At 52.7% G+C, this 13,329-nt stretch overlaps 1 protein-coding gene across 8 annotated transcripts in view; it reads left to right on the forward strand.

The window, feature by feature from the left end:
• Positions 1-13,329, forward strand: part of ANK1 (ankyrin 1) — a 203,314-nt gene that overhangs the window by 130,315 nt on the left and 59,670 nt on the right. For all 8 annotated transcript variants that reach the window (XM_057505220.1, XM_057505221.1, XM_057505216.1 and 5 more), the window contains exons 7-17: positions 306-404; positions 846-944; positions 1,162-1,260; positions 3,491-3,688; positions 5,301-5,399; positions 5,797-5,895; positions 6,382-6,480; positions 7,520-7,717; positions 8,260-8,358; positions 8,756-8,854; positions 12,624-12,821. In XM_057505220.1, the coding sequence (XP_057361203.1) occupies positions 306-404; positions 846-944; positions 1,162-1,260; positions 3,491-3,688; positions 5,301-5,399; positions 5,797-5,895; positions 6,382-6,480; positions 7,520-7,717; positions 8,260-8,358; positions 8,756-8,854; positions 12,624-12,821 (1,386 nt within the window). The remainder of the gene's footprint in view (positions 1-305; positions 405-845; positions 945-1,161; positions 1,261-3,490; positions 3,689-5,300; positions 5,400-5,796; positions 5,896-6,381; positions 6,481-7,519; positions 7,718-8,259; positions 8,359-8,755; positions 8,855-12,623; positions 12,822-13,329) is intronic.

Consider the following 13,329-nt stretch of genomic DNA (forward strand, 5'->3'; position numbering starts at 1 on the left):
AAAAACCTCTTCATAAGTAACCATTCGAAATGAATGGGCCCCGCAGAGCTGGAGGTAATCCTCACCCTGGTTTGTGCCTGTGGCCGAGGGAATGTGGGTCCCTCAAAGGTAGCATCTAGCATCTGAATATCTCTTGCTGCAAAGCACCTCTCGGCCCCTGCAGCAAAGGTTCTCATCGTCAAAATCTGCTTTATGTATAGGGTCCTCTGGCCCCGCCCCCAGCCTTTTCAGAGCCCCCGGCTGACTCTGAGATAGAAATGACAGTAATGGCACGTGACGAGCTCTCCCCCTCTGTTGTGCCCTAGACGGGATTCACCCCGCTCCACATCGCAGCTCACTACGAGAACCTCAACGTGGCCCAGCTGCTCCTCAACAGGGGGGCCAACGTCAACTTCACGCCGCAGGTGAGGCCCTCTGGCAGGCCCTGGACCCAGGCGCCCCTTCTGTCTCCATGGCGCCCGGACTTCCTCCGTCCTGCACGGTGCCTGTGGGTGGCGGCCTGTGTCTGTGAGGGCTCCTGCCGTGGGCTTCTGCACACCTGCCCTCAGTTTTCATCCACCCGTTCGAGAGGTGGGAAGCCCACGGGCAGGTGGCTGGCTCTCCTCCGGTCCCTTATGTTGGCTCTGGGAACCATGGGCGTGCCAGCCGCTATGACTGACCGTGGTGGTCTGGCGTCCTTAGGGTTGTGAAAGCTGGCGGGAGCACGGAGGGTCCTAGCAGTAGGCTCGATGTGTGTGCCTGCAGTGCTGCCGTTGTGGGGCTCGGGCGGGGAATACGGGGCAGGGGGAGCAGAGCAGCTGCCTCCAAGATGCCTCATCCTGACGAGTCCCTGTCCTCCCCTCCAGAATGGCATCACGCCACTGCACATCGCCTCCCGCAGGGGCAACGTGATCATGGTGCGGCTCCTGCTGGACCGCGGGGCTCAGATAGAAACAAGGACCAAGGTGGGTGCCAGCGAGCTCCGTGGCAGGGCCAGGGGAGGGAGCTCTGCCTTCCGGAGCCTCGCCTGAGGTGGTGGGCCTCCAGCCTCTGGAGCAGCTGCCGCGGTCCGAGGCAGCATTGAAGCCCCTGTGGCTGGAATGACACCTGGGGCAGTCATCCCTCCCACGGCCTCTGATAGGTGCCTCTGGGGCCCTCTCTTTTTGACTCTGTCTTTTAAAGGATGAATTGACACCTCTCCACTGTGCAGCTCGGAATGGCCACGTGCGAATCTCAGAGATCTTGCTGGACCACGGGGCCCCCATCCAAGCCAAAACCAAGGTGCGTGTTCCCAGTGTGAGCAGCGTCTTGTCGACAGGGTTCCAAGTCAGGCCAGCCTGGACCAGATCCCATTTCTGATAAACAGAGACTGGCCTTACTAACTGAGCCAGTGTGTGACCTTTACCTCAATGCCTGTCACTCAGTGACAGGGCCGCCAACCTTTTTGTTGAAAGGGCCAGGTAGTAAATATTTTTAGGCTTTGCAGGCCATGGTCTCTGTTGCAGCAATTCAACTCTGCTAGTGGAGTGAGAAAGCAGCCATGGGTAACATGCACACTAGTGGCCCTGTTCGGGCAAAGCTCCCTTTGTAAACACAGGTGCCGGCCGGATTTGACCCGCAGGCTGTCTTTTGCCTCCCAGAGCGTTAGAAAGATCTTGTCTCTTTTATCCTGGCTCCAGAGCAGGTGGGCGCTAAGCACTCTGAGAAGTCCTCAGAGCCTAGGCCAGTCTGGAGCGAAGTTCAAAAGGAAACAGCAGTTCCTCTGAGAGGCCCACTGGGGCCAGAGCAAAGGCCCGTCCTTCAGTTCTAATGTGGGGCCTTGTGTCCCCCAGTGGCTGTCGCCGTAGACCTCGTGGTGCCTCCTATACCTCCGCCAGGGCCACTGCCGTTCTTTGGGGTGAATTAAAAGATGTGTCAGAAGCAGGCAGGGCAGAAACCAGGCCTATGTGCGGCCACTCAGAGCTTGTCTGTGAGCGGTTCTCTGTCTTAAGATTGTAGCACAGTCTGTAACCATGCAATCCAATTTATTCCCCAACAAATCACCATGAGAGGGCACCAAGAGCTCTCTGTAATTTGGGTCATGATTCATGGCCCTGAGCTGGTGTGTGTCCGTGTGTGTGCTGGGGGCAGGCGTCCTCTGCTAAATGACTTAGTTTCTCACTTAATCCTCTGTCCGCAGCTGATTTCCTGTGTGATCTTGAGCATGTCCCTTACTCTCTCTGTGCCTCAGTTTCCTTATCTGGAGGGTTCTACTCCTCTCTCCTAGCCTTGTCGGGGTGACCACATGAGAAGATGTCTTGGAAAGTACATTATAAAAGTGAAATCCTCCCAGAAGTGAAGGTGGAATTGTTACTACCAACTATGCTATTAGATCAGGAAGTTCTCTACGTTTTCCACTGAGGCACCATATTTAAACTTATAAAAGCGTTCCTAAGTTAGTAATAATTTTATGTTATCTAGGTGGTTAGAAAGGGGCTTAAAAGGATAGTTACAAAATGCTTTACCAAAAACTTCCAGCGTTCGGTCGGGAATACGGTATGGCCTTGCTTAATCGTGGTGAGTGGTCACTAACCTGGGATGCTGCTGCTCCCTTCACTGGGAGACTTCTGCTTCTGTCTTCCTGACCCAGTCCTAGCTCAGGGATCACCTCCTCCTGGGAGCCTCCTCTCCCTCGTGTCCTCCCTCCTCATGACTCTACAGTCCTCTGTACCTCTGAGCCTTGATCCTGCTTTCCAGGATATAGGCATACTGGCTGGTAACAATATATCTTAACACCTCTGCTACCTACTAATCTATAAACTTCCTTAGGCCAGGGTTGATGTCTGTTCTCTGTTTCCCTGGACCTTAACCCATATCTGATGCACATTAATCAGTAAATATTTGTTGAATTAATGTCTGAATAAATGAGTGAATGAGACCCCTCTGTCTTTAATTTTTTTCAAATAAATTATCATCTTAGCAACAGTAAGAATCTGTAACAAATTTCTTTAAGGGGCAAATTTAAAGGGGCAGAGAACAGAGGGATTTAGGTCCAAGTTCCATTTTGTCATCATTCATTCATTCATTCATTCAGAACCACATATTAATTAAGGACGACTGTGTGTGTTACATGCATGCATGGGGAATATAAGAGATATTAGGCAGGGACACTGATCTTAGGGAGTGTACAAGCAAGGAGATAAGATACCCACACTGGAAAGTGAATTATGAATACTCTTCAGCACATACATGAATGAGATCCAAGTGAGCAGCACAGACAAGAAAAGCCCAGTGAAGTCTAGGGTGGTCAGGGAAGGCTCCATGGAAGAGGTGGACCTGCTGGAGCTGGCTTGGAGGATCTGGCCAGGTGGAAAGCAGAATGTGTGTAGTCAGGACCAGCATCAGCGAACCAGAAGGAGCCATGTGCACCATGCATTGTGTGGGGTCGAAGAAGGAAGTGAGGTTGGAATCTTTAGCCTGAATTTCTGTGTTCACTTCCTTTGTAATTGCTTCTTTTTTCCTCTTCACCCAGAATGGCTTGTCCCCAATTCACATGGCGGCTCAGGGAGACCACCTCGACTGTGTCCGACTTCTATTGCAATACAATGCAGAGATAGATGACATCACCCTGGACCACCTGACCCCACTCCACGTGGCAGCCCACTGCGGCCATCACAGGGTGGCCAAGGTCCTGTTGGATAAAGGGGCCAAACCAAACGCCAGGGCCCTGGTGAGTGGAAGGCTACTGGAGAAGGTTCCAGAGGGGCAAGGGGCCGGAACTGCGTGGCTGGGCCTCGTGGGAAGGGCACCCACTAGGGCCTGGACTGCACCTCAGTCTGGGGCCTGGAAGGTGGCTGGGCCTGCTGAAGCCCGGGAGGCCTGGCAGCCCAGGGCGGATGGCGACCCGCACACGCCTCCCTACCCCAGGCTGGGTGTTGCCTCCTGCACCTGACAGCCCAGCCCCTGGGAACAGGCTGAGGTCAGGGCTGGGTTTGGGCCCCAGAGACCTGACTTGAGAAGCAGTATTCCTGATATGATGTGGGTCGGGGGTGGTACTGCACCTGAGCCGGGCCCGGAGCTGAAGGACAGTGATTTCTTAGAAACTGCCTGGCATTTTGATCTGCTCTGGGGGCGAGTGAACTGGTCTGAGCTGAGCATCCTTCCTCTGCTGAGGGGCTTAGTTTTCATGATATTCTGTGGAGATGAGTTCAGGGCTAAAGCACATCCCCCTGGGACAGTGGTTCCCTTCATTCTTCCGCCAGGCCAGGGCTCCCAGGCAGTTCAAGGGGTCTGGTGGGGCCGGCTCCTGCACGGAGCACACCCGTGACCACAGTCTCCTTTCTGCCCATTCCCAGAGGAGGAGAGTTCAGAAGGCAGGCTAGTCTCCAGACACAACAAGGACGCTCATTCATTTATTCAGAAAGCTTTCATTGAGCACAGACCACATGCCAGGTGCTGTCCTGGGATAGTCGGGGCTTCTCAAGCTCAGCACTCTTGACATATCAGGTCTGATATTCTTTGATAGGGACCCTCCTGTGCACTGATGGGAGCCTCCTGGACACTGATGGGGGGCCTCCTGTGCACTGATGGGAGCCTCCTCGGTACTGATGAGGGGTTTCCTGTGCACTGATGGGGGGCCTCTTGTGCACCGATGGGAGCCTCCTGTGCACTGGTGGGGGGCCTCCTGAGTACTGATGAAGGGCCCCCTGTGCACCGATGGGGGGACCCCTGTGCACCGATGGGAGCCTCCTGTGCACTCACGGATGTTTAGCAGCAGCCTGGCCTCTGCCCACTGGGCACTAACAACATTCCTCTCCTGTCTGTGACAATCATAGACATCTTCAGACATTGACAAATGTCCCTGGGGAGGAGGTGGAAGCCCCCCACCCCAAAACTTTGAGAACCACTTCCCTAGGGGGTAAAGCTCAAAAAAAAAAAAAAACAGATAAAAAGTAATATCCCTGCCCTTGTGGCATTGACATTCTTGTGTGTCCCCCCAGAGCAGAGCTGTTATACAGAAATCCATTTCACTCAAAATGATCATCAGTTTCAGGGAAACAGCTTGGCTTCCCAAAACCATTCCTTTTGTAAATTTCCCTGTAAAGAAATTTTCGTTTTTTTGTGCAGGCTCTTTTCATGCACCCAAAAACATTATTACATTTTTTTAAAAGCCTGATGCCTAAAGAGCCACCTCTTAGGTGATTCACAGTAACAGTGTGGTCCATGGGAATCATTGAAAGGCTGGAGCAGAGGCTGCCTTTTAATCAGCACAGTGGTCTGGGGGTTCCTTGGGCTGATGTGTAAGCCCCTGCTTGTCTGTTTCCCTTTGTGCGGGGCTGCAGAACGGCTTTACCCCCTTACACATTGCCTGCAAGAAGAACCACATCCGGGTCATGGAGCTGCTGCTGAAGACGGGCGCCTCCATCGACGCTGTCACCGAGGTAAGAGAGTCCACAGGTGGAGGATGTCCTTGCCCAGGGCCCTCCTGCAGTCGCCTTGCGAGTTGTTCTTTGTAGCTATGTGTGGCTGCAGAGGTGCATGTGTGTGTGCAAGTCTAGACTCCTCTAAGGAATAAGTCAGGGTGCCTCAGACGAGGGAATCTTCAGGGAGCTGTGCACGATCAGATGCAACTTTTTGAGTTGTCAAAGTGGGCAAAATCACCCTGCAGTCACTTTGTTCCTCCAGCCATTTTCCTGGGCACAAACCCATCTCGTTTAACTCCTTTTACTTGGAAAACCATTCTGGAGCCTCCAGAGGCAAGAAAGCACGAGCCACACCTGCCTCCCTCCTTCGGGGGCGCGGGGGAGGCACCTCTCTCATTCCTCTCTTGTATTCCAGTCCGGCCTGACCCCTCTCCACGTGGCCGCATTCATGGGGCACCTGCCCATCGTGAAGAACCTCCTGCAACGGGGGGCGTCGCCCAACGTCTCCAACGTGGTGAGCCTACAGGAGGGCCCTGCTGGGCTCTGTCCTCCCACTGAGAGCTCAGAGCGGGGCTGAGCTAGGGATGCCCAGATGCCCTCTCTGCAGACAGAGCCAGCGTTCTCAGAATAGGAGTGGCTCCCGTTTGGGGGGAAATCCATATATACTGACCCTTTCCCAGTTAGACCTGCCACATACCTGTAAGTCTTGGGGGTTTTATTTCTGAAGATAATTCAGGAAATTCTCTAACTGTTATCTGGGCATACATTTACATTTTTTAGCATTCATTAGCTGCAGGGTTTACCTTTAAGTATATCTCGAATACACACACACACACTCTGGGCATCAGGAGGCTAAAGGCTAAAGGAGCTGCCTGCTGGCACAACTCCACCTCTTGGACAAAATCCCGCCAGGTCACTCCAGGCTGGCCCTTTGGAGCACAGTGTGTGTCCCTTTGTAAACACAGCATGCATTGACACTTCTGTAATTTCATCTTTACAGAAAGTGGAGACCCCGCTCCACATGGCAGCCAGAGCTGGGCACACAGAAGTGGCCAAATATTTGCTCCAAAACAAAGCCAAAGTCAATGCCAAGGCCAAGGTGAGTTCTAGAGGTGGGAGGGATCCGGAGATGTCAGCAGTCCAAGCGCAGTGAGGAGAAATCCATCCTCATTAGAGGCCCAGATGCAAAGCCAGTGGCGCACATTCCTCGTCAGTGCCATGTCAGAGCCACTAAATGCCCAAACTGTGCTTTGCAGGGGGGTTCTGAACAGCTCAGGGATGTGTTTGTGTCTGAGCCATGTTCCTTTAGAATAAAGAAAGCCCAGGGAGCCTGGCTGGCTTTCAGTACTTTTGGGCTGAAAGATTTCCTGGTGGTTACAGTCATGGTGTAAGAAGAGAAGCAACTTTTTGGGGAAAGCATTGCCAGTGCAAATCAATTAGGAATCACTAGATCTAAGAATGGAAGATTCCCCCTTGTGGGAAGAATTGGGTGAGTGAAGAGTAAGATTGGCTACTGAGTTTGCAAGCTGAGCAGCTGTGGGCAAGATCCGGATTTCCTGCCCCTCAGGGGACAGAGCTCTGTCTCGGGTTAGGCCTGTGGTTTATGTTTGGACCACGTGCTTGGGGGCCGCAGCTGGGCCCAGGAGCCTGGAGACCTCACTCCCTGAATAGGCAAACGGGTGGGGTGAAAAAGTCATCTCTCCTTTCCAGCAACTGATCTCCCATGACCCCTGGCATGGAGAAAAGTTGAAGCTCAAACAGAAAGACAAACACTCACTCAGACATGACTGGGGAGACAGTAATAGCAAATGCGACTTAGGGAGGCCCTGTCCCATGCCATACGCTCTGTGTGCATTTTACATGCAGTCTGCTTGATCCTAACCACAGCCCTGAGAGGTAGATATTATTTCCATTTTACAGATGGGAAGGCTGAGCCTTTGGGCAACTAAGTAGAAATAACAACTAACTAGAAGGGTCGTTCTAAAGATTAAATAAGAGGGAGTATGTTGGTTAATTTGAACCCCAGCTCTTTATCTTATCAGTTGTGTGACCTTGAGAAAGTCACTCAACCTCTCTGGGCCACACCTTCTTTGTTGCACCAGGTAACCTTAGTATTCCCTTTTCACTTCGGGTTCCAGGATGACCAGACTCCACTTCACTGTGCAGCTCGGGTTGGCCACACAAACATGGTGAAGCTCCTGCTAGAAAATAATGCCAACCCCAACCTGGCCACCACGGCTGGGCACACCCCCCTGCACACTGCAGCCCGAGAGGGCCACGTGGAGATAGCCCAGGCCCTTCTGGAAAAGGACGCATCCCGGGCATGCGTGACCAAGGTACTGCCTTCCTCAGATCCTCGAGCAGCAGCAGGCTAGTCACTGTGGGCCCTCCGTCAGCCCGCTGCGGGGCCTAGCAGCTGGGAGAGCCCACACACAGGACTGGCCACCCTCAGTGAGCCTCCTGTTTCACCATCCTTCCGCAGGGAGGAGGTGAACTGCGGTCCCTCATCCACCCGCCCACCTCCGTCCATTTATCCTGCAATCACCATTTGCTCAGCACCTGCTCTGGACACATCAGATAGGTTCTGGGCTACAAGCAGGACTCAGACTCAGCCCCTGCCCTCAGCTAGCTAGCAGTTGGATCACTACACGAGATAGTTTTGTGCTGCATCCTGAGAAGTGCGGGTGGCTGGTGGCAGAGGAAGCCTGCTGATCCCTGAGGTCCTGGCCTCTTGGGGGCGGGTCCTTGATTTGATTGGCGTCTGCATACCACTTAAAGCGTGGTCACCGCCTCTGCCACGACCATTCTGGCGGGGGTGGGGGGGCGGGTGCGGACAGCTCTGGCTTACCGTGGTTCTGAGGCCTGTGTTTCTCCTCAGAAAGGATTTACCCCTCTCCATGTGGCTGCTAAGAATGGGAGGGTCCGGGTGGCAGAGCTGCTGCTGGAGCGGGACGCGCACCCCAACGCCGCAGGAAAAGTGAGTTTGAACCTCCCTCCCCGTCCAGGGGTGCGGGCCAACCAGAACGAAGGGCAGTTACTGCTTGTGAATGGCATCCCTTGCCTAAGCCTCCTTTGTCCATGTTTTGAATGGCCTTTGGCAAGACCGTTGTCCTTTTAGGAAAAGCTGGTGGCCTTCCCTGAGTGTGCCGCCCCAGCAGGCCCCCTGGGGATGAGGAGGTGGCCCCAGGTCCTGCTGGCTGTGCTCTTTAGTGCCTTCAGATCAAGACTGGCTTTGGGATGACTTTCAACCAGATTTTATCTGTATAAGAGAAGTAGCAAGGCCCCAGAAATGGTGCTGCCTGCAGCTACAGGGGTCGCCGGTGGGCGGCCCCCTGAGTGAAGGCTCTTCTCCCTCTCCGCCCTGCCCGCTGCAGAACGGCTTGACTCCCCTGCACGTGGCTGTGCATTACAACTCCCTGGACATCGTCAAGCTGCTGCTTCCCCACGGCGGCTCCCCGCACAGCCCAGCCTGGGTAAGCCTGCGCTGCAGCCCAAGCGTTTCTGTGGTTTGCTTTTATTTTTACCTAAGAAATCTCACTTCTCTTTCAGAAATGCTCCCAAATGTTACCTGTAGCATAATTGCTTCTGTGTGGGGACTACAAGTGGGGCGGGAAGTGCGGCAATTCTTAGCAACGGGTCATCTCACAGACATGGAGTTCGTTTTCCACAACAAATGTGTTCCCCAACCCTGCGTGTCAGCTGAGTTCTGCCAGCTGGCTGTCAGAGGTCAGCCGGTACAGGCGTCTCCGGAGCTCTGAGCCTGGTGCTCAGACGCCAGCTCAGTTTGATGATGCTGGGGACACACGGCCACACTGAGGAATAGTGAGGGCTGAGGGTGAACTTGCCAGAACCTCCAAGCAAGGGGTCCATTTCAAATATGAGTAGTCACCCCACGTTTATTTCTCTTATGAGTTCAGACCTTTAGATTATGGTGTTGTTTTTAATAAGACACACCCCTTTGTATTACACGGAGGACACGTGACCAGTGTGCCAGCCTCACGCCAGCTGCGGAAATGCACACCTCTGAGCAGTGCATCCTAAGGGAACCTAGCAGGGAGCTGGCCGACCCGGTTACGTAAAACCAGGCTGGGTGGGAGGGTGCGGGTACTTCAAGGTGAAGGGAGAAGCCGGGCATGAGGAGGCCTCCGGGCACAGGCTGCCCCCAGGGGAACCAGAGGGCATGCATTTTGTCCGTGAGGGGAGGGCTCTGAGGGGGCCGGGGCTTCGCAGGGGAGGAGGACTGAGGGGACTGAGCCCGCCTGGGACGCAAAGGACGCACTCAGGCCCTGCCCTAGGAGCTCACCATGGGATAGGGCAGCCAAGACCCAGACGAAACCGGCCACTGTCTGGGAGAGCCACCCTCAGCACCCAGCCCTCCCCGCCACCCCCGTTGACACCCACGGGGCTGCGCCAAGTGGGGGAAAGTCGGTGCAGGCCTTCAGTTTGTCTTCCCTCCTCAGAATGGATGCTCATCTGATTTTTACAGCATCACTTTCCTGCAGACGCAGTGTCTCCCAGACACCCCCGTCTCCTTGGGCTCCTGTCCCTGGCACTGTTGTAGCGAGCCCACGTCACTGTGTAGATGAGCATGCGGCCCTGCCAAGATGTGACTTACTCCTGCCTCTAAAAATAAAAAGCTGGACTCCCCTCCTCCTCACTCCCCTCCTTACATAAAAGAAATTGGAGCCAGGTTCATGGTATTTAAAGAGAGCTTTATCCAAGTACAAACCCTGTACAGATGGGTTTTGTTTCCATGGCAAAAAATAGTTTCCCAAGTAGTCTGGCAATTTTGTAGAATTTCACATGCAAATCTCTCTGCATCCAAACCAAGCCCTCCCCTTTCTAATTTTGATGCTAGTGTTGTTTTAACATTTAGGCAGATCTGTCTCCAGCGCACATTCCTTTGGATGAGCTCATTTCCTTGGGAAAGAGGAGCCTTTTGCTGGCACACATCTCTCCCTAACCTCTCCTTGACTCTGTTTCCCCTTGTCCTGTCACCTACAGAAGGTCATTCGTTCCCATAGTTCTGGTTTGGGGGAAGCAAGCGTGGCCCCTGGCGGCTCCTGCCGTGTGGACCCCCACGCTGCCCAAGTGACCTGGGACTCCTACTAGGCTTCCATGAATATGCTTCACATTGCTCGGGTTACTGTCCTCTGTGTAGTACCGGAAGTCCTAATCACAGCTGCCTGTAAGCCCTGAATGCCTACCGTGGGCCAGGCACCAGGCAGGTGTCCGCTGTCTGCGTCCCATTCCATCGTGACAGCTCGGAGAGGCGAACATCCTCCGGTACTCAGAGACGTTCTCCGCCTGGGGGTGGCTGCAACTCTCAGGCCATCCACCCATCCACATCTCTTTTCTTTTTTCTTTTCTTTTCTTTTCTTTTCTGATACTGAACAAGAATCAATTTGTTTAAAACTAATTTTGTTATAATCAAAATGCTGATCTTGTTATGGGAACACAACCTACAAAGAATTTCATGTTTTCTTATAATGTAATCAAATTAAAGAGGAGGAACACTCAAATGAATTATCTTAAATAATTACTCAAAGCAAATGATTTTTTTTTAATTCAGTTTAATTCTTTGGGTAAATGACAACTTCATTTCCCCATAAAATTTACTGTTTTGAAAATGTATCTTTCCTTGTTCCCTAAAGCTCTTAAACTAGGATTTCATAATATTGTCAGCCCCTTTTTTTCTTCTTTCCTTTCCATGATCACTGATCCTGACCGATCAGAAACGTAGGAATCCACAACAAGACAGTGGCAGACGGGAGAGTTGGTGCTCTGGGGCAGCCGCAAGAATGCTGGGCAGCGTGGGCAAACCGGATGCCCATGCTCTGTGCTCTGGGACTAGGCGGGCATATGCTTAGAAAGCCGCGAGTCCTGCTCAGAGGTCCTCAGGGCTGGCATCCCCCAAGCCCTGAAAGCTCTGGGGTCTTGGTACTCAAAGCGTGGTCCCTGAGCCAGGATCATCAGAACTTCCTGGGAGTTTGGTAGAAATGCAGAATCTTGGGCCTTCCTACAACTCCTGGGTCCCAGCCTGCATTTCAGCACAATTGCATGTGATTGTATACATGCTGCAGTTTGAGAAGCACTGTACCTGCTGAAAGACCCGGGGCTCTAGAGTCAGAAGGCTGGGCATGGGTTGACTGTCATCCCATTTGCTATGTGACTTTAGATGAGGCACTTAAGCTCTCAGAGAATTCACTTCCTTAACCACAAAATGGAGTAATAATAAAAAGGCTGCCTTATCTGCTGTACAGGGGATGATGTAGGTAAAGCAGTTTCTCTCAGTGGTGACTAAGGTGGATTGTACCCTGTCTGCAGTGGGGTACAGCGCTGGCTCCAGAAGGTAAACCCACACTGCTTCCTTCATTGAGAAAGTCTTCCTACCAAAAAAAAAAAAGGAACGAAAAGCTAGCCACTGTGTCCAAGTCGATCTATGCTGGGGCCAACCTCCTTCATCTCCTCATGGGTTTGAAACATCTGGTGAGCCTGTGCATGGCAAAACCATACAAAGGCTTATTCACTTTCTATCTTGTTTTTAGAAAAGTACCTTCATATACATTGTCATATTTTATCCACCCAACAGCTATGAGGAAAGAACTAGGTAGATGTTATTATCCACTTTGAGTGGCTTAAAAAAATACTAAAGGAGGTCTAGATAGAGATTGTGGAGTGTCTTGCCCCCGGTCACACGTCTGGTGAAAGTGGATCAAGGATGGATTCCACATCCCCACGCCCCTTGCCGGGCACCTGCCCTCTTACACCATCTGCCTAAGCCAGCCAGCTTGGACCTTGGCCCGCCGCAAGAGAGAGACAAGGGCTCTGATCCTTTTCCTTTCTGAAATGCTGCGGGTTGGTTTCTTACCGCAGGAGGGAGGAAATGGGAGCCTCTGGGTGACTCACCTGGCCGTCCAGATCTCCGTAGGCTGCCTGACTGAATCCTAGCCTTGGCGGTGACAGAGCTGCTTGGGCAGAGCAGTTAGTCAGAGTGCTTGCAAAGCACGGTGAGAAAAGGTGCCAGACCCTTGCTGGATGCAGGGGCCTTGAGAGCTGTCTCCAAATTGGAGAGACTGGGGTTGTTTGTTTACTGAAACTGCTCTCCTGGGCGACACCAGCTCTGTGCGGTGGGTGCCTGGCAGCCCTCACCCTCCCTCAGAGGACTGAACACTGAAGGCCTGTGCTCGTCTTGTGAGCTCCGCATTCCTGTAACCAGGCTCCCGGCGGCTTCTGTTTCAGAATGGCTACACGCCTCTGCACATCGCTGCCAAGCAGAACCAGGTGGAGGTGGCCCACTGTCTGCTGCAGTATGGGGGCTCGGCGAATGCCGAGTCGGTGCAAGGCGTTACACCCCTTCACCTGGCAGCCCAGAAGGGCCATGAAGAGATGGTGGCTCTGCTACTCTCAAAACAAGCCAACGGCAACCTGGGGAACAAGGTGAGCATGAACCTCGGATCGGCCCTGTGGGCTTGGGATTCCAGTGTCAGCAAACACGGTGTTATACCTGAACACTGACACCTCCGGTGCGCTCAGGCTCAGAATTAGGTGATGTGCATGTGTGCTTACAATAGCCCTCATAGGTTTCAGTCTCTGTGTTATAAATGAATAAACAGATTCAGAAAGGTTGCTCATTCCCAAGGCTGCATGGCCTGGAGCCTATCTGCTGCCAAAGCCTTCGAGGGTTCTTTCTAAATAGATTGACTCAAGAATCTGCCAAAAAAACCCCATTAAAACCTCTAGTTCACTTTCCCAAATTCAGGCCAATGTCTACATTCAGGACCATATTAAGTGATTTGGTACTAAATATTCTCTTTTGGGGGGAAAGATATTTTTTAAATGCAAGCCTATACATTAAACTAGGATTTCTCTACCCAGGGACTATTGGTGTATGAGTATGAACCCTTCCACGGTGGCACAGAACACTTTGGGAGGATGGGCATGTGGG

This window comes from Manis pentadactyla, chromosome 7, assembly GCF_030020395.1.
Source record: "Manis pentadactyla isolate mManPen7 chromosome 7, mManPen7.hap1, whole genome shotgun sequence".
In the NCBI taxonomy this organism is placed as follows: Eukaryota; Metazoa; Chordata; class Mammalia; order Pholidota; family Manidae; genus Manis; species Manis pentadactyla.